At 44.7% G+C, this 26098-nt stretch overlaps 8 protein-coding genes across 8 annotated transcripts; 5 read left to right on the top strand and 3 right to left on the bottom strand.

Moving 5' to 3' along the window:
• Positions 1 to 210: 210 nt before the first annotated feature.
• Positions 211 to 1473, top strand: FOBCDRAFT_246307 (uncharacterized protein; the record flags this gene model as incomplete). Its single annotated transcript, XM_059610753.1, has 5 exons — positions 211 to 423; positions 507 to 782; positions 834 to 1002; positions 1129 to 1370; positions 1441 to 1473. 5 exons carry the CDS (start codon positions 211 to 213, stop codon positions 1471 to 1473), a joined length of 933 nt encoding a protein of 310 aa, XP_059466474.1.
• A 2022-nt stretch (positions 1474 to 3495) lies between these two features.
• Positions 3496 to 4640, top strand: FOBCDRAFT_209779 (chaperonin 10-like protein; the record flags this gene model as incomplete). The annotated part of the gene is made up of 2 exons (XM_054707950.1): positions 3496 to 3598; positions 3658 to 4640. 2 exons carry the CDS (start codon positions 3496 to 3498, stop codon positions 4638 to 4640), a joined length of 1086 nt encoding a protein of 361 aa, XP_054563925.1.
• Positions 4641 to 5886: 1246 nt separating this feature from the next.
• FOBCDRAFT_149209 (Nitroreductase-like protein) lies at positions 5887 to 6378 on the top strand (the record flags this gene model as incomplete). The annotated part of the gene is made up of 2 exons (XM_059608308.1): positions 5887 to 6165; positions 6202 to 6378. 2 exons carry the CDS (start codon positions 5887 to 5889, stop codon positions 6376 to 6378), a joined length of 456 nt encoding a protein of 151 aa, XP_059466473.1.
• Positions 6379 to 7204: 826 nt separating this feature from the next.
• FOBCDRAFT_282759 (Alpha/Beta hydrolase protein) lies at positions 7205 to 8961 on the bottom strand (the record flags this gene model as incomplete). The annotated part of the gene is made up of 2 exons (XM_054707948.1): positions 7205 to 7792; positions 7846 to 8961. 2 exons carry the CDS (start codon positions 8959 to 8961, stop codon positions 7205 to 7207), a joined length of 1704 nt encoding a protein of 567 aa, XP_054563923.1.
• A 1691-nt stretch (positions 8962 to 10652) lies between these two features.
• On the top strand, positions 10653 to 11219 carry FOBCDRAFT_282758 (uncharacterized protein; the record flags this gene model as incomplete). The annotated part of the gene is made up of 1 exon (XM_054707947.1): positions 10653 to 11219. One exon carries the CDS (start codon positions 10653 to 10655, stop codon positions 11217 to 11219), a length of 567 nt encoding a protein of 188 aa, XP_054563922.1.
• Positions 11220 to 15977: 4758 nt separating this feature from the next.
• FOBCDRAFT_209775 (uncharacterized protein) lies at positions 15978 to 16956 on the top strand (the record flags this gene model as incomplete). The annotated part of the gene is made up of 2 exons (XM_059609286.1): positions 15978 to 16466; positions 16774 to 16956. 2 exons carry the CDS (start codon positions 15978 to 15980, stop codon positions 16954 to 16956), a joined length of 672 nt encoding a protein of 223 aa, XP_059468250.1.
• Positions 16957 to 17867: 911 nt separating this feature from the next.
• On the bottom strand, positions 17868 to 19802 carry FOBCDRAFT_266238 (uncharacterized protein; the record flags this gene model as incomplete). Its single annotated transcript, XM_031194205.2, has 3 exons — positions 17868 to 18825; positions 18874 to 19552; positions 19601 to 19802. 3 exons carry the CDS (start codon positions 19800 to 19802, stop codon positions 17868 to 17870), a joined length of 1839 nt encoding a protein of 612 aa, XP_031030826.2.
• A 1331-nt stretch (positions 19803 to 21133) lies between these two features.
• Positions 21134 to 21588, bottom strand: FOBCDRAFT_287417 (uncharacterized protein; the record flags this gene model as incomplete). The annotated part of the gene is made up of 2 exons (XM_059611706.1): positions 21134 to 21495; positions 21564 to 21588. The coding sequence occupies 2 exons, from the start codon at positions 21586 to 21588 to the stop codon at positions 21134 to 21136; spliced, it is 387 nt and encodes a 128-aa protein (XP_059468249.1).
• Positions 21589 to 26098: the final 4510 nt, after the last annotated feature.

Here is a 26098-nt window from a genome sequence, read left to right as displayed (position 1 = left end):
ATCCGTTGGATGGCCCAAGATCAGGACGACAATGTCGCCGTGACATTAACAGAACCTCAAACTCGGATAGGGACATGCAGTGCCTTGCATGTAAGAAAAGGGGAGCTGATACTGCACGGCTATTTCTTCACCGAGTTCCTGCCACTCATAATGCTCACTTGGATGCAGGATACCCCGAGCCGGAGCTGCCCAGAAGCTCTCAGAAAATCCATGCTAGAAAATGACGATCTCAAGTATTCTATTCTGGCATGCAGTGCTGCGCATCTGCACCAGTCTAGCAACACCCTGTCGCTCCCAGCGGCCCTCGAGTTCTATCATCGAGCCGTGAAAGAAGTCAAAAAATCAGTGCGTCGAGTTCATCAGAAGGGAGTGCAAATTGGTGACGGACTTGTCATGGCAGTTATGTGTCTTATCGTGTATGGAGTAAGCAATACCACCTGTCCTCGACTTGCATTCCTCTCAAGCAAAAGTTGAAAAGAAGATAACCCTTCTCCAAACCAAAATAGGTTTTGTCACCAGATCAAGTCTCGACATTATTTCACCTGGGAGCCGTTATTCACATGCTCAAGTGTAGAATCAACTACAACGCGCCTAACAACCTCGACGACCGACCGACAACATTATTGGATCTGTATGTTGTCGACAGCACCTTATTTCACATCTTCCGTGTCGCAATGTGGCATGCAAACGCGAATCGCGGCTTCCTAGTCGACACAGAGTTCTGGTCTATGGCCGAGCGACTGCTGAAGCATGCGAACGATGCCGGGACTTATTCAAGCCTCGTACTTTGATTCCCGACGTCTTTTTACAAGATGATTCTTTGCATGGTGCAGTACGCCCGCGAACCAGGCTGTCAAAGTGAAAAGACTCTAGCGGGTTTGGAAACTGAGCTCAACTTTTACAAAGCGGCTTCCGAGAACGAGCCTACGAATGGCTCCCCATTCAATACGAAACTCGACTTCTACAGTGCCCAGCCTTCGCTTGCTCACGCCTATCGGCTTTGTATTCTCGTTGCCACACTCATTCCCATCAACCCTTTCCTTTCTAAGCAAGATGGCACCTCGGACATCTTCCTTAGCCAGGAGGCCCCGAGCATAATTCAGCAAGCCATTGCATTGCTTTGTTAAGCGAGTCTTGAGCCAGAATGGTATCGGTGTTACCTTGGCTGCTGGCCTGTTTTCATTTTCGGTTTTTGCGTTTCTGGTACTGAACATGTCCAAGTCATCAGACACGATTTTGAGACCAGGCTTGCGGTGTCCTCATTGCAAGAATATCGGCGTATGCTGAATGCCCTGGAAATCTTTTGGGCGCATCCCTATGTCCCGGAGTCCGAACGCCTGTTGTCAAACAATGCAGGAAGGATGATTCATGTATGACTTACTGTTACAATATCCAGTTCAATGCCCCAGAAGCAGCGATGCAGACTGTCCTGGAACACAGCCACAGACTGGGCAGAACACTCAAGACAAATAGCTCATTCATGTGTCACCTACCAATGATATCCCACATACGTACCGAGGGGTCCTTATGATATAGAGACTTGTGGTTTTTGCCGAGACCGAGGAGAAACCTAATATAGCATGGATAAACCTTTGCAAGAAGTTTAATGATCAGCGGGCTATTCTGCGATACCTTCATAGTACCTATATGCTAGTGAGGGCGCAATGGGCACGCTGTTTCACTCGGCACTATCGCAACTTCGGTATCCTTGCCACCTCAGGTACGGAAGGGTTAGAACAGGAAACAGGCCTTTCCAAGCCAAAGGCTATTAAATTGTATCACGCAGGATCAGGCAGGCTCAACACAACTCTATACATTAACTGAAGGTCCGTCCAATCATCAGCACTGACGTGTGTAGTGCCCAAGTATGCAGCAATACGATTTCAGCTCATGCTGAAACCGACCATGTAATACTTGGTTGCTTTCTTAATATGAAAGAAACGCATAGTGTTTTTAGCATAATGTTATAGTCAAGGCCACGATTGAGGGACCTGGAATAACGAGGGTAAATGCAATGCCGAGTTGCTGCTCTAATATGCCATTCTTATTACGTCGATAGTCAGTACGGATATGAGCTATCTTTAAAAGCTTATACCTGCAGTCTCTAATCATTGTTTATCCCTGATGACCCGCAGCAATTGACCTCGTAGCCATCAGCACCCTCTCCTCGACGACTCAGCCTCGCTGCCACTACCGATACCGAACTCATGTCAGTAAGTATATGTGACATAGCGCAAATGAGACAGTACAGCCGCTGTTGATGCAAACGCAAACGTACTTGACAAACGAGTTTTTATTGACAGATACATGAAGCACAAGGGCTTATCATGCAGTGCTAATAAGACCCCGGTTTTCATTATGAATTGTCCCTCCTGGGAGGCTGCCATTACAACGCATGGAGCACATTCTTCCTCAATCATTGAAACCAAATTGGCACATCCACTCCCGAAAGAACCGAAAGCAGCTGTAAGCACCACTATAATTGCTACAATGGCAGTTATAGCCCAATCTTTTGCCCTGTGGCGTAGTGGTTAGGTGCGACCGTTACAAAGAGGAGGGGAAGTCAAAACTCTAGTCTTGCGTGGGCATCCAGCAGTATATCGCAAATCCAGACCCACTTAGATGCTCTACCTTTTCTCTGGGGTCCCACTTCTTTTAAGGCGGCAGGGCGGGTTGAGTCCACCTCGTCGGAATATTTTAACTATGATTGTGCTAGGCTCAAGTTTTGCTGTCGGAGTTGGGATCTCGGCCCGTTAGAACTCCGCAAGTGGACACACAACAAGCCTGCAGTGCCTTAGCGGGTCTCAGAATGTCTCTTCTCTCTGATCTCCCATACAGCCATAGCGGGCCAACGTTTTCGTATGTTGGCCCAGTCGAAACTGGATATCTCAGCTAGACTAACTGGGGGGCGTTGTGCTCTGTATGTAAGGTACAAGAACGGTACTGGAAGATTGCAACTTGAAGTCGGAAAGAACAAACCACTCACAGATAGGTTTGTCATACAGGTGGGCCGCAAATTAATCCAGACTGCAAAGCAGGCTGATAGAAATATGCGATCAGTAGCACAAATGGTATACATAGAAGGTGTTTGATTAATTTTATATCCTAGGCTTATGAACACTACTCACAGTATGGAGAGAGGTGCTTTGCAATCGACCCACCTGCCACAGCATGAAAATCCGCTTGCCTCTTGCTTGATTCAATGTATGAACTCCGCTCCGAGTTCGACTGGTCGCTATGTCTAGCCGAAGGCTAACTAATCATATTAGTGTTGTGATTTTCAACTTCAGACACTTTAATAGTTAGCTTAAAAAACTTCACAGAAGCCACCAGCAGCTCCTACCCACGTTATAAATACCAAGCAAGCAGCACAACATTGACTGCCACACTACAATACTTTAACACCATTTAGTCCTCCCCCCCCCCCCCCAACCGCATTAACAACAGATCATCAATTTTTTTGACCACCGCAACCCACCCAAGGATTCCATCAACATGAAGTCAGCCATTGTCAAGATGGACATCTCGGTCGAGATTGTCGATATCGAAGTTCCCAAGCCCGGCCCCGACGAGGTGCTGGTTAAGGTGATTATCGCAGGTAAGTCTCAAGCTCTCAAGGAAGTATGGGAAGGGATCCCGGCCTAACGTAGATAAAAGGCTCGAACCCCAAGGACTGGAAGCTCGCCGGGATCCTCCACCGCGAAATGAACAGTGGAGACGACGTTGCGGGTCTTATCGAAGCCGTGGGCGAAAATGTCGTTGGATTCCATCCAGGCGATCGCGTAGCTGCTTTTCATAAGATGGCGACTTCTAATGGGGCTTTTGCTGAATATGCTATTGCACCATATTACACCACCTTTCATATCCCAGATTCGCTATCCTACGAGGACGCCGCTACGATTCCCCTAGCGGCCTATACCTCTGCTTGCGCTTTGTTTCAGGAACTCGAGTTGCCTGAGCCGTGGTCGCCGATTGCCAAGAACGCAGAGAAGAATAATATCAAGCGCCCTTTAATCATCTATGGTGCATCAACCGCCACCGGTGCCTTTGCTATCAAGATTGCTGCAGCTGCTAATATTCACCCTATTATCGCGGTTGGTAGCCAGAGGAGCAGCTTTATCAAGTCTTTCCTCGATGAGAATAAGGGTGATCAGCTGGTTGACTATACTTTGTACAAATCAGATGACGAGCTTATAAGGGCGATCCAGGAGGCTGTGAAGACGGGCGGCGCCCCTGATGGTCGCTGCTGGAAGGCATATGACACTGTTTCTGAGGATAACACAATTGCCTTGGTGACTAAGGCTATCGCTGGTCCGCCGGATGCTTCTGGTATCAGGCCCAAGGTAACCAACATCTTTCTCAAGACTGAGGCTCCAGGTTCTGATCCGAGCGTCGATATTGTCTTCTCCATGGTCGGTCAGGTCCATGAAACTAGTGAGAATGATAAGATGATCGGAGTGGTTTGGGGTGCTGCATTTGCCCGTGGTCTCCACGAGGGCTGGTTCACCCCCCACCCTTGTGTGGTTGGAAAGAACGGTCTAGAGGGTCTTTCTGATGGCTTAAAGGGTCTTAAGGATGGTACAATCCGGGCTCAAAAGTTCTTGACGCGTATTGCAGATACTCCCGGCCTGAGCAACTAAGCGGTACCTTAGATAGAGAGATGAAGGAAAAAGGTACTTGCTAAGCGCGGCTAATCAAGTGGTGGTAATCATTTCTTTATATTTACAGCAGTATTTAACCTTGACCGTCTATTTATATAAGTAAGTAACAGTGTAAATAGAACTATATTATATTAGAAATACATGTGTATGTGATAGATCGTGTGTTATTAGCTGTTGTAAGCTGCCTTTTTAAGCTAGTTGGATTAGCTTTGGATTATAGATCAGATAGAAGATTTATGACATACTAAATCCATACATACCATGCCCCTTTTGGCACTTGATATCCTCACACGTTTACACATACACGTTGCTAACATAATATATCTCTATTTGCATAGGTAACTATGCGAATAATAAGAAATTCAAATCTTTCTTATTAGGCACAGTAGTAATCTCACACCTCTGTATCAGCGCTTAATACTCGAAAATGCTGCCTTGAGAAAAAAGTACAAGAGAAGTCTGTGGCCTACCAATATTACCAAGGCGTCCTCTGTAAAACGAAGAGGTGGAGCAGGGTCTGCTATTGCTATTACAAAGTACGCATTGCGTTTGTATTTAGGGTTGTTTGATGCTGTGTTTAGTTGAGGGGCAAACCCTTAGATATAATGCTTCATAAGAACGCTACCGGGATAGAGCGAAGGTGCCCAGGTCGTCCGCCACTGCGCCCTACGAGTTCGGGGAACACCCTCTTCCGGAACAAAAATGCGCTGGTTCTGGCAAACCACACCTTGGCTCATCATCCAACCAACGGTTTTCTTCCTTGCGTTCTCGTCAGGGCTATGGATGGAAAGAGGCCCTATTAGCCCAGAGAATTATGCCAAGAAGCTTCCATCTTTCCAGTGCCCGGATGACCTTTCTTCTAGAGCTTACTGGGGATTTGACAGCTACGGCCCCGGTTAACGCCACCTCTGGCTCTTCCCCGGAACCAGGTTCGATATAGGGCCGGCTGTGACTGCACTCTGCAAATCACAACACTTGTAGTCTTCTACTCGGCCACTAGATACAAAGGGAGCAAACAAAGCCAATTAGAGGCCTCTCTCAAAGTGAAGAGTCCATAATTACATGTATCACGGGATATAAAACTCCGCGGAGTCCGAAACAACGTAGGGTCTAACGACCCCCCTGTCCATAATCTTTGCCTCGTCCTAACAACCTAACAGCTTGTGATGTTATATTTAGCGTTTATTTATAGATCTAAAGCACTAAACACTTATATCTATGCATCATGGCGGACAAACTCAGCTACCTCGAGGCAGTTCATAACCGGCGCAGAATTTACCAGCTGAACCGATCGTCCCTAATTTCGGATGACATGATTGAAGAAATTATTCATCAGGCTATAGAAGATATTCCTTCGTCTTTCAATTCTCAATCGACTCGGCTTGTGGTTCTGCTGAAGGAGGACCACTACAAGTTCTGGAATGTCGGCCTCGAGGGCCTTAAGGCCATCGTTCCCGCTGATTCCTGGCCAAAGACTGGGTTGTGTAAGCTACTAGTACAGAAAGTTGATGCTTATACTTAAAAGGCTAACGCGAAATAGGTTTTATTCTACAAGGATCCAAAGGTTATTAGCGAGCTTCAGGTTAAGTTCGCTATTTATGCCGACCGATTTCCCCTCTGGTCTGAGCATATGAGTGGGATGCATCAGTTGGCAATCTGCAGCACTGGAGGCTGGAGGTTTTGGTGCCAACCTCCAGCACTACAATCCTCTGCCTGATGAGCGAGCTGCCGAGGTCTAGAATATTCCCAAAGAGTGGCAGCTCAAGGCTCAGCTCGACTTTGGAGCGTACGAGCCAGACGTTCGAGAGAAACTGCCTAAAAAGAAACAGCAGCCAATTGAGAAGCGGCTCTTCATTAATGGCATATGATAGAAAGCAGAATTCTTTTAACTTCTACACTTTAGATTACAGAAACCGCCAAAGATTTCTGTAGCCTATTTTTTTATAAATTAAGAATAAGAGCAGCCGCTTAACATATGCTAAAAATCTGCTGCGCACCCTTCCTTGAGCCAGATCTGATGACGCGTGATGTAGGCGCTAAACAAAGTGTCTCAGGGTAGGCATGATCTTCACGGCCTCAGGAAATAACTGTGTTAGTAATTTAGCTATATGCTTTAAGTAACTCTGCGGGATGGAATACTCCGCATAAGAGACAACAAAAAGCAATCAATTAACACATTTTGTTGCTGCTTATCACATTCACTTTAACCCTTTAAGCACGCTAAGTGCGAAGTTAGGTCCAAAAGGCGGAAAAGTGAAGGACCTCGAGTTTGCTGCATTTTAATTGGCCCAACCCCTGAGAAGTGCTATTGGAAAAGGGCTATGCCGGTCAGAGGGATAGTACTTCTAGTTAGTTAAGATAATAAGTACATGATAAGGGCAGGCTTATATGTAGGGAAGTAGGGGTTAATATCATGGTAAATTTCTCAAACGCCCCCACGCCGTCGCGAATATAATTACCACTGCTTCGGAAAACACCCTCTATCGGTTGTGTCTAATGGGCCCTAAACTCTATCGACATCTAAAAACCGCCTTAACTTACTATTAAACACGGAAAGACTCCAGGTTTTTGCGAATATAATTGAAACTGTTGCTTCGGAAATCGCCGTCTAGCAGTCCTGTCGAATTGGCCCTGAAGTCGATCAACTGCCTGCTGTCATGCCATGATGGCCATCGTGTAAAGGCGTCATCAGCAGCGTCGGCTAAACCATCATTGGGATCAAGAGAATTCACAAAAGCGATATATCGATCCTGGATGCCGCTGCTGGCCTCATCCGTCTTGTAGAACATCCTTGGTAGGTCCGCTGTGTGCCATGTCCCCAAAATAGGCGTGTCCTGTGCATAAGAGGCGATATACGACCACGCAGGTACAGACTCAGGGGCATAGTCCAGGAAGATTCGGCTCATGAGGATGAATTGATAGTCTCCGAGTATCGCGGCCAATCGTCTAAACTCTGGGTACGTGTCGCTGATCGTGGCGTTTAGTGTGTCACAGGCACTGCAGCGGGGATACTTGTCAACGAGGCCGGAGACTTGTTTCCTCGTAGCGCTGCGGAAAAAGATGTCGTTCAGATAAGAGATCGTGTTGGCTTTGGTGGTGAGATTGTAAGAGAAAATACTAAACATCGTGCCCTGCGGGAGTGTTAGCTTATTAAGCACGTATATGCGACTTGATGGTCACAAACCTCGTTCTCCTGATTGCCAATAATCATTGGTACAGCTGCATATTTCTTCTTCCGGGCCAATATCTCTGCGCTGGCGGTAATGATACGACCGTCAGGTCGAGGGTAATAGCTGAGTGCGATCCCGTGATATCCCAGATAGCTAGGAACCTTGGTTGTGGCATTAAGAAACGTTTCGTAATCAAGTCCACGAAGACAGTCTAGTTTCTCCTTGTCTGGGACTGCACCGCAACCCGCTTCCCGGACCACGATATCAAAGAGCTCCTGCGCCTTGACACCGTCAACTGGCTCCGCTGGGGTCAGACTGCCGCTGTTCATGATAGCTCCCCTGAATAACGGCCGGCCCTTGTACTTGTTGTTGCCGTCGTAAAGAGCCATTTGGCTGAAGACACTCATGGCGCCTGCGCTCTCGCCCCAAATCGTGACTGCGTCTGGGTCACCGTTAAAGGCTGCAATATTGTCCGCAACCCATTCCAACGCCAATCTCTGGTCAAGCAGGCCCAGGTTAGCCACACCATCGGCAAGTACCTCCTTTCCTCCTAGGAAGCCAAAGCCTCCAAGGCGGTAGTTGACTCCCACCAAGATGAACGGCTTGCCCTGAGATACCGCCTTGGGGATCAACACGGAGGCATTATAAGGCTGCGCACTCCCCATCTGGAAGCCTCCGCCATGCATCCACAAAAGTACAGGGAGCTTCTCATGGGTCTTAATGTTCCGTGGTCGCATGACCGAGACGGTCAGGCAGTCTTCGGTTTCGTTTCCTAATGCTCCAGAGAAAGCAATCGCTTCCATGACGTCTGATAACCCCGCGACATGGTTGAACACTGGAGAAGACTCTGAGACTGTGAATTGAGGACAAGAAGGGCCAGTACCGGTGGCCTGAATAATGCCAAAACTTTTAATTGGCTTTGGCGGCCTCAGCCGGAGAGGACCAATTGGTGGTTTGGCATAGGGTATGCCGCGAAAATACTCAATATCGTCGACCAAAGATCCCATGACGGTACCAGAAGAAAGTTTGACTGAAGGAGTCGCCGGAGCGATTTCGCATGAGTCAATTGGCCCAGCCCGTACGATGCCAAAGAGCGTGGCGCAAATCGAGATGATGGTTTGCGACTTCATTGAGATGTTTGATGTCGATAACTGAATGAAAAAAGATAGAATACAACTTCGGCTGACATTTTAGGATACCGATCTCCCATATATACCTGGAATTCAGCCAGGATACAGGAAGTCTTTAAATTAACGGTTGGTCAGCATATGGGCAATGATAGTTGTCCATGGAGGACAGAAACGTACCGAATGCCGCACAGCCATGTAGGTTGATGCTATTTTTCAAATATACTTTACACATGAGATTAATCAGCATGATATTGTGTAATTCGTGTGATGACATTTTCAGCGTTTTTGGCCTAGTGTTGAGTTTAACCTGGTTCCGCTTGATGACATTCTTTCTCCCTTTGGCCTGGCTCATGAGGTGGGTCCAGTCATGCCTGATTTTGATTGGCATTGTTTAGTGCACAACTCGACTCGACTAGAAATACGAGGTGCTACCATCACCAGCGAGCGCATTCATTTCGGCTTTTGCCGCTGTGCACGCCAACGAGCAGCAGACTGGCTTTAGTCAAAATTAATGTCATTCTAAAGACAGCCAAGGTGCTGGTGAATTGATCTTACGCGGCTTGCCGCAGTGTCGATTGACTGCTGATGAAGGCAGTACCAATGGGAGCTTTAGAGCATCATGAGACTCAAGCTTGTATTTTAGAAATTACATTATCGGGAATACTTTTAAATTGGTGTCATGGCCCAGTACAGTGAGGCACCGGTGATAGTGGTCGTCTGATCAGAATGGCTCCCCGCGTAGCCAATTTCTAGTTGTGGCTCGGCCGTTATCTGTTTCAGCGGTTGTACTTATTCTGCTCAACCGCTGAGGTTACTTTGAGCACGTGGGTGCCGGCCAATACGTGCGATTTGAGTTTTTGGCTGTTGCATCAAAGTGTTGCTACATCGGGCGGGCGAAATGCAGGAGTTTGGGATTAAAAACAGCGATATAGCAACTCAATTTCGGTAGGTAAGAGATAAACCACGAATAAAAGGCAGCCTCGGCCATTTTATTTGGCGTTGGGCTGTTTTCTCTTGCCGAAAAAGTGTCAATCTAGACTCATCATCACCACGCCTTGCTTGGTTTGGATGGTAGGGACTGTGACCAATGATGATGCCGCTGTACCTTTCGCGATTCCCGGTGCCGGGATCTAGATCTGATCTCAGGTCCCATCTTTGGTGGCTCCATCCAGCTCCGCAGCCGTTATCCCCGACGCGGCATACGGAGTGAATCAGTCAACGACATTCACAAGTACAACAACAACAAATCGTTACTGCTTTTATCAACGCCATCATTCTATTCCTCAATTTTGAGTATGAACCTGCTGCGGAATTATTCAGGTGATGGTGTTTTTGTGGCGGAGAAGCAAGCTCATGTATTGATTGGCCGATGCAAGCCTAAGCGTCATGCTGTACGACACAGTCTCGCCCACTGCTCATGGCAGGAATTGATACTGGCACCAATCTCTGTTACCTGGCGAAATTCTCTCTCTTTCCAGCTTTTTCCTTCTCTCTACAGAGTAGCCTCGTGGCCATTGCAAGTCCCTGACCAAGCGGCCAAGTCCCACGTTGTCTACCGAGCATCAACGCTATTCACCATTGGTAGTATGTACATCACGCAATGCGACACACGATATACTAACGGAGAGTAGAAAGCCGCACCATCAAGCACAAAAAGCTGCGAATCATCCCATCGCTCTGGTTGACACACCATGTCTTCCGTCAAATACTCTGCCCCCGACGCCGGTGGCCAACCCGATCCATTGAGCCAGGCCAAAACCGCGGATGACTACTGGGCCCAAGCAGAAGAGATTCTCAAGCGACTGAGGAGGATACTAGCGGAGCGGCCTGCAATCGACGTTCCGGGCCAAGACATTGCTACCGTCCGTTGGTGGATGGACATCGGCTATTTGGGCATGGAATTCAACTGGGTCATGGATCGGTTCCAGCAGGATCCCAACGTCGACCCCGCCCTACGTGCGATGCTGCGCAGCATTTTGAAACTGAACTCGCAGGATGGCGGTCGGGTCGAGGATCTTCTTCCCGGCGAGACTCCTCCTGCCGACGACAAAATGCGCAACTCACGTGTCGAGGCTGACACTGAAAGCAACGAAGCGACCAGCAAGGACCTGGAGATGACGAGACAGCAGAGGGCCGCTCGCGCTGCCATTTACCTCTGGTTTCTATCTCAAATCAAGGAGAGCGATGTGATCAAGAGAGAGCAAGGTGTTGGTGCTGGCTGTGTCGCCGGCACTGATCGCGTCCTTCGTTCTCAGTAAGAAGAAGTGAAGTTGATTGATAGCTGATGCTGGCATCGCGCACGCTCATGGGATGGAATGTGGGCTTTATGGTTGGGAAAATACTAGAAAAGGTTAGATTGAATCACAGACTATTCTTGCGGACTAGATAGAAGTAGATAGAAGTATTGGATTAAAAACATACATGGAATTTAACGCACTTGAGTTACTGTCCCATATGTCCCATAATGAATTCTCGTTTGACTTTGTGCTGTTACATTTCGCCAAGTATAGTATATAGCACTTAAACTTGCCATGATTTGCCACCAAAGAGATGACTATATCTCTAAGTGGCCATTGAATCGAGGTGATCCACGGCAACTGCCATCGCAGGATTCTCCGGCTCCAAAGGCTCGCTGACCCTCCAGAACTTACCAACTCCAACGCATCACTGTGCTTCCGCGTCATAGTAAGATCGAGCGAATCAGAGACTGCATCACACGTAATTCCAGATCGGCATCAATCCAAACACTACCAGAAAGAAATCAAGGCCTAGATACTCAGATGACCCGGATCTCTGCAGCCCCACCGCGAACACAAGACGGCTGGACCAGAAAAAGAAAACAGTATCGGCTTAGCGCATCAATCCATCGCTCAACCTCAAACAGGGGCAGATACCATACCCAAGTAGAGAATCAGGTCGTAAAGCCAAAACTCATCTCTCGCTTCCCACTATCGCCTCGCTCTCAATCGAGGCCTTTTATCGAAATCCCCAGAATTTGAGCTCTAAAACGATATACAACACGTCTATTGTATATATGGTCTTTAGGGAGAGTTAGTCCTGGAATCTTCTTCTCTTTAACCCTGCTGCAGTGAGGGGTTGAGGTACGTATTTTGGAGATGAAAAGTTTTGGCGTGACACGGCGTCTGGTACAAACAGAAAAAGAAATCTGCGTGCAGATTCGGAGGCCGCTATACTGTAGCTGAGGCCCGAGTTAGAGAGGTAATGGCGACGAAGGCAATGGCCGATCGTGTTCTTGAACCGCTTTGCCTTGAGAGATGGCATAACGGCTTGAATTGCTTGCGAAGTGACCAGTGACCTATGCCAACATTAGCTATTCTGCCTCTTCACGGAGCTCATGTTATTGGGAGAGAAGCATCAATTCAGTCGCCAAGCAATATAGCCTTGAAACGACCAAGTCGTAATGCCGTCATAGTAATCTTGCATCGCTGTTTGTGTAACTGCGTTGGCGGTGTGATGTTGACTTTATCGACGTATTGCTCATTTTGAAGCCCTTTCAATTCTTCAACAACGTCATCACTACCATCTGCACCTAAACATCTTCATCACTATCTGTATATTCTTCCTCACCCTCATCGCGGTCACGTTCAACAATAGACAAGCAGATGGCCACTATCAACGGCACGGAACTGCGGCGTTCCAGCCGCCACTCCAAGACACCTCGCCCGTCTATAGAGAGAGCTGATTCAAGCCAACCGGTATGTCCTTTCAAGCGCCATATATCGCCAAGTGTGAGAGACTGACTGACCCTATAGGATCCGAAGCGAAGGCGATCTGCTGGAAGCCAGCGACCCAAACCCGAAGCGCCCCCTTCGCCGGCCCCTCCCCCGAATATCTCAGACGAGATCCTTGTTGCTCCGGCCCGTAATGCTGTGCGCGGAATCGAGGCATCTGCAGGCGACGGAATCGGCGAGGAGGTGTCCGAACCGTCAATCAGCCCCCCTCTTCCATGGTTCGCTGGAATGATGTCTCAATATACCAAATGAGTCGAACAACTAGTAGAGGTACACTGGCTGGAGAAGTATCGTGAGGAGGCCCGCGGGGCGCTTGAAGGGCTTCATGCAGACCAATTCAGGCACGAGAAGGTCCAAGCCGCTCTTGAGCCAGACCATCTTAGGTATCATGCCCGGGAGTATCGTGATGCATATTTAACTAGTCGGACGAAGCTCCGCGAGGTTGAATACAAGCGGAAGGTCTTGCAGGAGCGTCTGAGTCATCTGGAGGGAACAGATTGGCTCTTTTGAGCAGGAGCTAGACGCGTATGACGGATCAGGGGGCCGCAAGGGGGGTACTCGATGTATGGTCGAGCTCCTCTCACTTGGACCTCATGCTATCCCGGGATGGGGTGCCGCGCGGTTCAACGCGCTATATAGCGCAGCCCACGGTACGACCATCGCTAATGATGGTGATTCCGCCAACGGGCAGCTGGAGGCGGAGGGGGGCCATATGGAAATGGACGTGGACTAAACTTTTGGAAGGATAATGCTGGGATGCAGGGCCGACGGCATCATCTGTGTTGAAACTCGAGATGATAGTGGTTCAGTGGGAAGGTTGTATTGTTTTCGTGTGGGATTATCATTGGAAATATGGATGTAGGTAGAAACGCGATGTAATGGGCGACTTCGCCGTTGATCGGTCGGTCGGGGGATGTTACTCTTTGATAGAAGCGGCGCGGGTATGTTTCCTAGGCGTTTTCAATGAATTTTGTTTGTCTCAACAAGTCTAATGATGTTCTCTTCGTCCACGTTGGTGAAGGTGCTTTGCTCAAAGGTCGTCGCCCTTTCATGATGAAGACGTCTTCCGAACATCATTGGGGACAACAGACACAGTAAGAGAAATTGACAGAGGGAGGAAGTTTTGTTCGAAAAAGCCACACAGACAACCCTCGGGGCATAAGCAAGTATACATACCCCTGTTACTGCCCGTCGCTTCGAGAAATAAACCTCTGCTACAGATGCTACTTGATTTGCTGCATTACGAAAATGAGCTGACAGCTTATCCTGGAGCTGTACTTGCATTGCTCTCGTTGCGGGGACACTGGAAGCAAGTCTCTACGCTGCTGGAGATTCACTTCTGCCATGTCCGACACGTCTGAGGCCCACCAAGAACTGTTCTTACTCTCCTTATTGGCGGCCTGTTTCTGGTGCGCCCTCGTTATTATCGAGCCTCGTTACTCGAACAAGTGCTGTGTAACAAGTTCGGTCAGGTTTTGCGCTGCTCTTTGGAGCGTCGTTATCAACAAGCACTTGGTCATACGCTCCACAGGAATTGCGTTCGGTCAGATGGGAGTTTCTTGGACGATGTGATTGATACAGGCGGGCGGTGGCGGTGAGGGCTCATTGAATGCTTCATTGGCCTGACTGATGAAGCCACCAATTTCGCATGGCGATGAGACGGCTTGTACTAATGACCAGATACACGGTCGGAGTCGAGAGAGGACCCAAATCGCTAGTATTTTATCAGGAAGGTGGTCTAAATAATGTACCGTTGTCGCCGCCACTGTTATCGAGCAAAGGTTTAGTGATTCGTCGTGACCCAAGCCGCGCGATACCTTATTTCCTGGTGCACTTTACTAATCTCAAGTCCAAAGTCTTGCTGCAGGCATTGTCTTTAAAGACGATAGCTTGGCCAGTTGTGATATGTTGGCGGTGTGATGTATAATAGGAACATTTGCGCCTCTAGTTCCGGTTGAGTGTGTTTAGGTGCTCACTGGTGCTTTTATGAGGGCTGTTCTTTGCTTGTTCTATGAATGTCTTTTGATCAGGAAACACCATGCGTACCGTCTCGATTCTCTGCCATAGGCCATCTGTTCAAACCTAAGAGCAGTTTCATCCAAAAGGCGGTTCGTCGTCTGTATTTTGCCGCATTCCGAAGTCTATATACGCGGGAGCCTCCCAGCACTCATGACTTTGTTTTCAACTGAGAAATTTATTTAACACTAGTAGGGTCAAAAATAGATAATTTTTAAATCTTTATAATCGTCTAAAGCTTCCCTTACAGTCAATGTGATGTGTTTCCAGTTTAATGTGAGCCTGCCAACCTTTAAATACTCTATCGTCACATGCCGCAGTACCAGATAACCTCGACTGCCAACGTCGCAAATGGTCTTGACGAGCTGGCATGCGACCTCGGCATTTAAGAGCGATCTACGTACTACACCGATGTTGTTCTTAACAGAGCCAAGAGATCGATACTATATCACGTCAAAGATGAGTTCCACCAGCCTCGGTACCAGGTCCTCGCCCAGACAGACCAACGCTGTTGTTGCGAGCGTGTCTGGAAGTGGCCGCAGCATTCTCTCTAGTAACTGGAACCAGACTGGTCGGATGACCCATATAAGGTCCTTGATGGAGAGGATCCGATGGCGGTGAGGACGCATCCTCCGGGGATAAGAGCAATAACGCCGGGCCTGATGAGGATGAAACAATTGCAGCGGCCGAGGAGTATAGGGATGTCCATGTCCGGAGCACTACCTAGTTGTCTGACCTTGAAGGTATTGGACATTAAGTTTGGACCGGTCGTACGGAACAGTACCGTCGACATGGTCTTAAGTGTCCTCAGGTTCTTCCACCGTTTATACTACGCCATGTCCGTCCTGCTTAGATACCACATTTGTCTACTCGACTCTAACTATATCATCCCGCTTATTAAACTATTCTATCTCATGGTCTGGCCGAGGGTCCAGAGTATCTAGACACTCCTCATCTTATATGACTCCAAGTATCACTGATGACGATGACGACGACGACGATGAAGCCCATTTCTCTGACTTATCAGATCGGACTATCAATCCCTTTCGCTTACAACAGAAAGAACCTGCTTATTTTGGCATCCCCTCGGACTCTTCCGTGTCTAATAGTAGCCCTGCCGGGGCGGGTCTTGACAGTCCCTTGAGTAAAACCGAGATGAGGATGAAGTATCTACTTAACATTATCAAATTGATGGTTCCCTGGAAGAGGGACATGGACGAATGGCGAACTTAAGAGGAGATGGCAAAGATGGACAAGATCAGTTCCCCGCCTACTGAAGATCCATCCCATGATCAGGGTAGTAAACCGTTGTTTCCAGTCCCACCGTCAGATCCACCACCATACAACATCCCAAGCAGCCAAGCGATGCATGACTTCCCTAAACTACCCGGACATATCGCCAAACTTAACCACACAACAGGGCGCCTCCTGCGCCACGTGAGCGCTCCACCGTCGCCCAGGGGGTACAGGGCTTCACAGGGCGCGGAACAAACCCTCTCGCAGCAGCTTGTCTCAAAGGCGATGATGTTGGCGACTGTTCAATTGCAGCATCAGTTGCAAGCCAGTATAGCAGGTATCACAGGTGATGTGAACGAGCGGCATAGACAGGAATGCGGCGCGAGAGTGGCTGGGGCTAAGAGACAGGAAACTGCGCAGCAGGTACTTGAGGCGATCCTCGCGGAGAGAGATAATGGAGATGGGATGTGCATTCTAGTCCCTGGGCTTTTGCAGTCTTTGGTAGGGGCGCTGGCTATGATTGATTGAACAATACAATACCTTGGATGTTGCCAATGACTCTGTTCAAGGTTAATCTAAGGCATGGAGGTTGGATATTGTTTTTATGTACATCACTGGGTAACGTCAATGATTAACGGATAAATTCAGATTCTCATAAAGGCTAATGACGACTTTTAATTTGATCAACATGTTTCAAAATGCTCTCCTTCAAAGGTGATCGATTGCATATCTTAGAGCAAAGTACAGCCAAAATCTCCCAGTTGCGCATATTGGCTGTTGATGGTCTATACCTCACAATTGAAGTTAGTTACTAGCTTCAGACCTTAGGCACCAACATCTCACTATCGGTATTGGCGAGAACAAAGAAGACCCCAAGCCTCGACATTTCCTCGCTGAGCTTAAACGAGATCGACAGGGACTCATCGACCAGCTCAACAGCACCACCGAGAAGCTAAGGCGCAAGGTTGCCAAGTTGGAAGGGAGAGCTTAAAGCTGCAGAGGGTGCAGAGACGGAGGCTAATATGTGTGTTAGGGGGTTTGGGGCAAAGATTCGCGGTGGAGATAAGAAAGGCTGAAGCTGCTAGGAGGATCAAGCAGTGAGGTGCTACGTTTGCGAAGACTGCGTTTCAGTCTATTCAAGGCAAGGAAAGTTGTGTTAGATAAGCTCTTGGATTAAAGAGACTTGTCAGACTTTCTTTCCTTTGCACTTCAACAGTCATAAGAAGAGAGCATGCAACTCTCTTCGAGTCCTTTGAGATTTGGTACCATGGCACGGGAAACCATGGATGTAATATCCAGGACATACATACACATGGTAATGGCGTTTGGGCACAGGAGGGGAAAACGACTTCAGTATCAGACTGAATATAATTCTACAAAGACAAAAGACAATCGCAAGACTGTTAGTTAGATTATATACAGGCATCCAGTACCAGCTGGCAATAATACTGAGCATGTTGAAGTATATGACAGACAAGGTACTTGTCTATGCCACATTGTGCAGTGCCCCCTTGAATTGAAAGTGAGTATCAGTGATACCAAGATCAACTTATTTACATGCGTTCGAATCCTGTAGCAAAGCACCGCCTCTCTTGCTTCTTTTCAGCGAAGGCGTACCTGGATCCAACGAGCAGGGTCGCTCTTTTCCCCAACCAACAATAACGAGGGTCTCTGGCCCAACAGACACAAAATCACAATATTAGCCAGCTTCAGTAAAAAAACAATGTTAATTTTAAATCTCCAAAATCACTGTCCTTAGTCTCCATCGGTATTATATGTGGAATAAGAACAGGTCATATGTTTATACTATATATTAGAAAACGTGACTATTAATTATCCATTCTGCTAATTGCAAGAAAGCCTCTAATAGCAGCCCCTCAATTCAATGTACCGATTCACCTACTACTGTCTCGTCCAATCATTATGAGGTGAAGTCCCCTCCATCGGCGACAGTCCGTCATGATAGTGATATTCATGCATGTTCCCCTCACCCGCCAACTCAGCTGGCGGAGCCCCCTCACCGACCCCAGTAACCTGAAAATCATTCTTGGGAGTCATCCTCTGATGCATGTCAGGCGACCGATGCTCACTGGTTAGTTCAGATGGAGGACTCGCAGGCCACGATTGTCCTCCGGTATGAGACGGAGATGCAGGGGATGCCCAGCCAGTTGTACCACTCACAGCCATTGGTGGTGGTGGTGGCGCCGCCACACCGTGACTCTGGCTGTAGTACTTCCTACGCCGGTAGAAAAGACAACCAATTCCTAACAGCGCAAGGATGAACGCCACACTGCACCCAACGGCAATTCCCGCTATTGCTCCAGTGCTGAGTCCTGAAGATGGCTTGCTCGTATGCGATGGCGGTGCTGGCTTTTTGGTGCTTGTATCAGTTGCGCGCGTCGCCGTCCTTGTTCCCGAACCTGCCGTCCTTTCCATCTGTACAGCCAAATCTGGAGCGTCGAATCCGCTGACGGGCGTTGTCTTGGTAGCGCTACCAGCGGAATTGCCTCCAACCGCCGTTCGGATGTCAATCGGCACAATGTAGGTGGTCAGGTTGGGCTGATACAGTGCCCAGATTGCATCTTCCTTGTTCTGCTTGCCAAGGTTCATGTTGTGAGCGCCCTGGATTGTCGGCACGTCGCAGACTTTGTCGGTAGCGTTGGAGTAGGTGCCTCCTATGACGAGCATTTGCGCATCGTCGACGACGTTGCAGCTCATCATGCTCTTGGGGAAGGCTCCAGTGCCGTTCTTGTAGGTTGGGTATGGGCCTCTGATCCATTGGAAACTTGGGATGGTGAGGATGTAGATATCGTCATAGCCTGTTGTGTCTGGAGGGAAGCCTCCGCCGCCATAAATGTAACTGGAAGTATTAGCTTGCGAACACTGGCATTCCGTCAGTGTTACTTACATATTGTAGCTTGAATGGTCTTTTGCCCAAGTTGCACCTCCGCAGAAACGACGTCTGTTTTGAGGGGTATTGCCTGATGTCTTTTGCGTATACCATTTCGCATTCGCAACATCAAACAGGAAGATCTCGTCCAATGGCTGAGGCGTCAAGGTTCCATTGCCATACAGGTCTTGAGCGCCTCCAAAGTACACCAACATTCCGCCATCTCCGGCTGGAATAAACACCATAGTTCCCTCTGCTCGTCCTGTATCATCCGGTCCCGTCATATTGCTCCAATTATTCGAATCCATCTCATACTTGATCAAGCCGTTCGATGCTCTAGGTGGACCCGACCAGCCTTGTATAGATGAATTGCTTAGCCATCCACCGTAGTAGTACGCTTCGCCTCTTGACGAGATGGAAACACCAGCTCCATAGCTAGCCGCTTGAACTTCCCGGGGGGGAGATCCAAACGACACCCATTGATTGTAGAGGATATCGTAGCTGTAGAGATCGAAGGATAGAGGAGGGGACTGATATGATTCACCGCCATAGAGATAAAGTCTCTTATTGATCGAGTCTTCCCATAAAATGCCGCCATTGACGCTTGGAATCGTGTCGTTCTTGGAGAGGTTGGCGTAAAACGGGGGCATTCCACCGCTGCTCACGGCGTCGAGGTCATTGAAGGAGAGGAATGTGTCTGCGATTGTGTTAATGCGATGCAAGAATCGCAGGTGATGATACTTACTGGTCAGGTTATTCGTCGCATCTTCGTAGTTGATCAAACCACCATCGATGTATAGCTTCCGATCCACTACAGCTGACTGGTGACCCCATCTCCGACAAAAGTTCTTGACAGGGTCATTTTGCGCAAGGGAGGGGCTAACAAAGAGCCATAGAAGGAGAGAGAAGGATGCAAATGTCCGTAAGACGGTTGTTGGAGCATCCATGGCAAGGTAGTGCTGATGAAACACAAATGATGGTTCTGCAATGCTTACTGCAAGAAGCTGGGAGGATCGCCGCATTGGCTTTTCCTTCACCAACTGGAGAAGAGTGCTATAAGTAGCAGGTTGCAATCGAACCCCTACCCATTGAACTCGATCCCGAAGGGGAAATGAGTGCGGCTGGCATACTCCCGATCAAGAACGTAGATGTGACGACGGGTTGAAAACAGTGCATCATACCCAAGGAAGAATATTGCCAATAGTCCCAGTCTAGATGCATTAGCGCGGTGATTAATCCGTGTGCAAGGCTCTCTCGAGGTCGAGCCTCAATCGTGGTGGTGGGCATTGTCTCATCACACTGTGGCGTGGCGGCAATCTATCCTGGTAATGAGTTGATCTTAAACTACAGGACGGTTACAACTCATGGCGAGCTGAATGGGGGCCCAAATTCCAGGCCTTACACTGCAGTGGAACTCAACGGACGGGATGTTACGCTCTGGACCCGGTGAGGCTCTTCTGCAAGGGCTAGATCAGGCCAGCTTGTAACCTGCTGCATGAAGGTGGCCTCAAGCTGAACAACCATTACCTCAATCACACTTCCCATTGAGTCTCGAACATAGTGAGCAGGTCAAATAGCTTTATCACCAGTAGGCAATTCAAGGTTTTATTACAAATATGTTCATTGCTAGCATGAATTGCCTCTCGGGGAAATCAGGTCGTAAATATCTGATGCTTGGCAAAAAACAGCTCTCCGCTCTTTGACCGGATTGTGGATTATATGTGGCTTATGCAGGGCAATATCTTGGTCAGGATCATTCGACTGACGCCACACAAGCCATATAATGTTGTCACTGCAGTAAGCAGTTAGCTTCAGCACGCACCCAGGGCCACCTCGGCTGGACGGCATGTAGGAACATGGTAGAGTAAGACTTGGGCGCACTATCTATTGATAAATAATACCGTCTTTCTGCGCACAGGCTCGCTATTAAAGCCTGATGGAATAAGGCGGCAGCCTCCGAAAACTCGCAGTATTTCATCATCGTAATTATTTCCGATCAGAAATGAGTCTCCACCAGGTCCCTAGCAGCCCGAATGGTATACTCAACAAGCTCAAAGCTGTTGAGTCCAGAAGTAAAGTATGTGTGATCTTTTGCTTGAAGTTCATTAAACTTATCATACCAACCGTCCGCCAACGCCTTTGGGTCCACATGGGGGAAATAGTCGATCTGTCCACTGAAAGCACGTATATCAGCAGCAGACAGCTTCATGCTCTGAGCATGAACACTATCCAAATCTTTGTTAATCTTGCTCAAATCGCTAATAAGAATCTTCTTGACTCAGGTGACACTTGGGTGCGCAGGGTCATCCGCTGAGTAAACGCTGACGATGTTGGACCCTGGATGCAATGGAGTCAAGTATACAGGTTGGCCTTCGGGTTTCAAAGGAGTGAGAGGGTTTAAAAGCTCTTGGGAGACAGTCAGGTTGTCGCCAAGCTTGTTCATTCGGACGGCTGATGAGAAATACCCGTTGACGCCAACTTGTGCGAAAAGAGTTTTCTCAGCAGCTGAGAGAACCAATCCTGATTCCTTTGGAGCTTGGGATGTCAGAGGGAACGCGATGATGATATCTGAGCAGAGCTGCGTCTTTGTATATCGCCCCTTGCCACCGCGGAATTGAATGTTTGGCTTATGACTTCGGTCTATATCAATTAGCTACCGTTGAAATGCGGATTCGTTTCAAGGCGGTCGTTCATGTTTTCCAGCACACAAGTTTCGTCATGCCGTTGGCACATTCTGTTTCGTGGCTGACGTTGTGCCGCATTGCGTTCCTCATTGAAAAACAAATGACGTAACATCACCGTGTTCAAATTGTCACTATGTTCTGGATTGGAAGATGTCAACAGCAGTAAATGGTCAGTCGTTATCTAAAATCGCAATATCCCCGCCGCATAGTTCTGCAAGCTTTGCTCTAAACATGCACAGACAGATTGATAATTGCGTCAATGCAGGGTAGGCTTTGGCGACAGAACTATCTGCAAGACAGGCTAGTCTGTGAACACACTGCAATGCGGGGCGATGTCCCTCTCTAAATCTGATTTAATAGGAATATATTTTGGAATATGTTGTCTTCTAATACATACGACCATAGGTAGTGGAAAATACGGGATCCTGTTAAGTTTTTCCATTCTATAATAGTATTACTGTGACGGTTGGGTTTCCAAACAGGTAAACTAGTCCGTACTAGGTTTATGTTTACAGATAACATAGGGCATAATACTAAGCGATGCAAAGTATCACGTCTCTTAATAATCAAGTAATGCGTATTAGGCTTATTAATATAAAGATGCTTTATTAATAGCTAGTAAGCTAAGTTCTATAAAAGTGCTAATGAATGTATTCTATATACTAAAGTGGTTATATAAGGAATAATAAGTCCTAGGGTCAAATTATTCCTAGCGTATAGCATTCCTGGTATGTAGCATTCTAATATCTATCATTCTAATATAATAAGGGCGTTAGTTAGTTAATATAAGTTAGGTAGATCTCCTATGGCTAATGCCTTATATAGGGTTTTTTATAAGGTATATATAACATAACTGCTAAGGTTATAATACGATCTCTCCCTTTTGTTAGGTCTTGCCCTTAAGACCTGTTATCCTGGCTGCTAAAATCCTTCTTTTAGTTAGTATTAACTTAACTCTTTTACTATTATATTATATAATATCTAACTATATTTTTAAATAGTATTCTTGCAAATCTTACTAATCTCGCGAGGTTAATAAGGAACTTAAGTAAATTCGTAAGGAGTATAAGATTACTGCGCTGGCTGATTTTATTTATGATTTTAGGGATAAAGCTAAAATGCCTTATACTTATTGTTTTCATAGAAATAAGCAGTATATAATATCTGCAGATTCTAGCTATTATAATAAGTATATTTAAAGTAAAAAATCTTATAATAATATATAAGTTACTTCTTTATATAAGTCTTTTCTTACAGCTTGCTATTTATTCCTTAAGTATTAACTTTCTTAAGTAATAACTTTAATAAAGTAGGAAAAGAAGTTAGAAAATAATAAGGATAAAGCTAGTAAAAACCTACTTAGGCTTTATAAGGAAATAGCTGCCTTATAGTCCTATCTGGCTGCTGCTACTAGTTATTTATTATATATCTATAAAATTAAGAGTAGGATAAGAGAAAAATATTCTAAGGCTACTTATTAGGGTTTATAGGAGGTAAAGTAATAAGATAACTTATTATTAATATTAGATACTTATAAGAGTATATTAATTAAGGACCTCTAAGTTAATTATATCCTGAATAATATTAACTAGTCTGCTCTTAGTTTAGGGGATAATTTCCTTAATACTTTGCCTTTATTTAATTCTAGTAGAAATTCTTTAGGAGTTATTAAGTATTAGCAAGGTGTTTTAGTAGTTCCTATGTGTTTTTGCTTTCTAGGTAGTTTTTTTATTTTACTAAATATATTATTTATCTGTTAATTTTTTATATATCTCGGATTTCCTCTACTTTATAGACTTCTAGTCCTTCTACTTCTATTAGCTTGTTATCTATTCTGACTTATATTATATCTTCTGCTAATTTAAGTAATAAAATATAAAAGATTAGATAGAGCCTAACTTTTAATAATAGGTCTAGTTTATAGTTATTCTTTAAGACCTTCTTAATAATCTTATAAGGTCTAATATACTTAAAGTTAAGTTTATAACTTAGTTATTTTATAGTAATGTTTTTTATAGATAGGTATATTATATCTCCCTCTAAAAAGATAGGGCCTCTTACTCTTTTAGGGTTATAGTATTATTATATTTATTTCCTTATAAATTCTAATTCTATTTAGAGTTCGTTATATAGATTCTTTAAATTATTACTCTTAATAATTACTATAGGATTAGTAGTTTTAGGTTTTTATATATTATAATATATATCTAGCGTAAATCTAAAATTAGCATAGGCTAGTATGAGCTTTGTACTTTTATTATAGGCGGTGTTATATGCTAGTTAGGCATATAGTAGCTTCTTAACCTAGTTATTCTATTTATAATTAATATAATACTAGAGATATTATTTTAATACTTAATTTATTTGCTTTATTTATCTATCTGCCTAAGGTCTAAATACTATAGTAAGCTAATAATTTAGTCCTAGTAGTGCTATAAGTGCTTACTAAAACTTAGCTGCGAATATAGGTTCTCTATCTAAAAGGATCTCCGTAGATAACCTATATATACTAATAATATTTCTATAGAAGAGGTAGGTAAATTCTTCTATATTTATTACCTCTCTGTAGGGTAGGTAGTATAAGAACTTTATAAGTTAATTTACTATAATTATAATACTATTATAGAAGATTCTAGTTAAAGGTTCTTCTAATAGGGGTAGCTTGGTTATGAAATCTATTATAATTGAGTCCTATGGTTATTATACTACTAGTAGTAGCTGTAGTTCTCTATATAGTTTGTGTTATTATGACTTGGTTTTTATATAGAGGTTATATTATTTAACTATTTTCTCTACTTCTTTTCTTAAGACCTTATAGCCTTACTATAATAGTCTTTTAAAGGTCTTAGTAATACCTTAGTATCTATATAATAGGTATATATAGAATTCTTAGATAAATTCCTGTAAATCCCCTGGGATTTTTTTAATTACCTCTGCTTCTATCTATCCTAATATTTGCATTTACTAGGTAAATTAGTATTCTTCCTTATTATTTTTTTCTAATACCTATTCTTTTGCTTTAATAGTATTAGTATTATAATCTAATTATTAACTAATTGTATCTACTCTTCTATTTTTAAATCCTTTGCAGTAAATAATTATAAAATTAAACTTATATAGGTATTCTATATAGTATAGCTATTATTAATTAAGTTTATGTATTATAGCAAAGTATAAAATATTCTAGTAGTTAGTATAAACCTTAACCTAGTGCTTACTTTTTATTAAGTAATATCTAAATTCTTTAAAACAGTTAATAATTACTAGGAACTTTTTATTATAAATTAGGTAGTTAAGTTCTGCTCTATGCAGCTTATGCAAATAGAAGGCAATAGGGTGTAATTTTCCTATGTTATCTTATTAACTAATTTATCTTCTTAGTGCGAAATCTAATGAATTTGTTTCTAGTTTGATCTCCCTGTTAGGATTAAATATTACTAGTATAGGTTTACTAAGGATTAATTATTTAAGCCTATTAAAGGCTTCTTATGCCTTATTATTCTAGGCGAAGGGCTTATCCTTCTTTATAAGTTCTATTAAGGGGTTTGTAATCTTACTAAAGTCCTTAATAAATTATCTATAGTAGTTAGCAAAGCCTAAGAAGGCTTATATTTCCTTAATATTACTAAGTACTTTCTATTTTACTACTGCAGATATTTTTTTTTTCTTTATTTAGATTTCTCTAGGTATAATAATATATCTTAAAAAATCTACCTTTATAATATAAAAGTGACTTTTCTCTGGTTTAATTAGTAGCTTAGTATCTTATAGTGTTTTTAAAACCTTATAGATATATTCCCTGTGTTTTTCTTTATTATCTAAGAAGATTAGGATATTATCTAGGTAATAGACTATAAAGATATTAAGATATTATTAAAGTATACTATTAATTATCTGCTAAAATATTGCAGGTATATTAGTAAGACCGAATGGCATTACTATGTATTTGAAAAGTCTAAATCTGGTTTTAAATGCTATTTTCTATTTATCTCCTTTCTTAATATGGATTAAATTATATACTCCCTTTAGGTCTAGAGCGGTAAAGATCTTTTTGCCTTATAACTAATCCTTAAGTTCTGTAATAAGTAGAAGTAGGGTTTAGTCTTTAATGGTTTTTATGTTAATTAGTTAGTAGTTAATAATAGGTTTATCTTTTCTGTTTTTCTTTAGTATAAAGAATATAGATAATGCAGAGGATAAGTTAGATTCCCTAATATAGCCCTTTATTAGTATCTTATTAATATATTCCTTTTATATTTATAGCTTTCTTTTATTAAGTAGATATAACTTCTGAAATAGTAAGTTATTATCTATAAGATTAATTTTGTAATCCTATTGGCTGTGTTTAGGGACTCCTGTTTCTAATTCTTCTCTAAATAGTTTATTATATATCTGATATTCTTCTGGAATGTTCTTTAGTTAGTCCTGGCTTATAGTTAGTAGTCTATCCTTTTGTGGATCTTATTATTAGAGAATGCCTAGGATCTCTGTTTTATTTCTCTGGCCTCTCTTATGCTTATATTATACTCCTTTTGGAGGTGGTAGAATCTTTGTTTTAT

This window comes from Fusarium oxysporum, chromosome XII, assembly GCF_013085055.1.
Source record: "Fusarium oxysporum Fo47 chromosome XII, complete sequence".
In the NCBI taxonomy this organism is placed as follows: Eukaryota; Fungi; Ascomycota; class Sordariomycetes; order Hypocreales; family Nectriaceae; genus Fusarium; species Fusarium oxysporum.
This window is presented reverse-complemented; position numbering and strand designations above follow the sequence as displayed.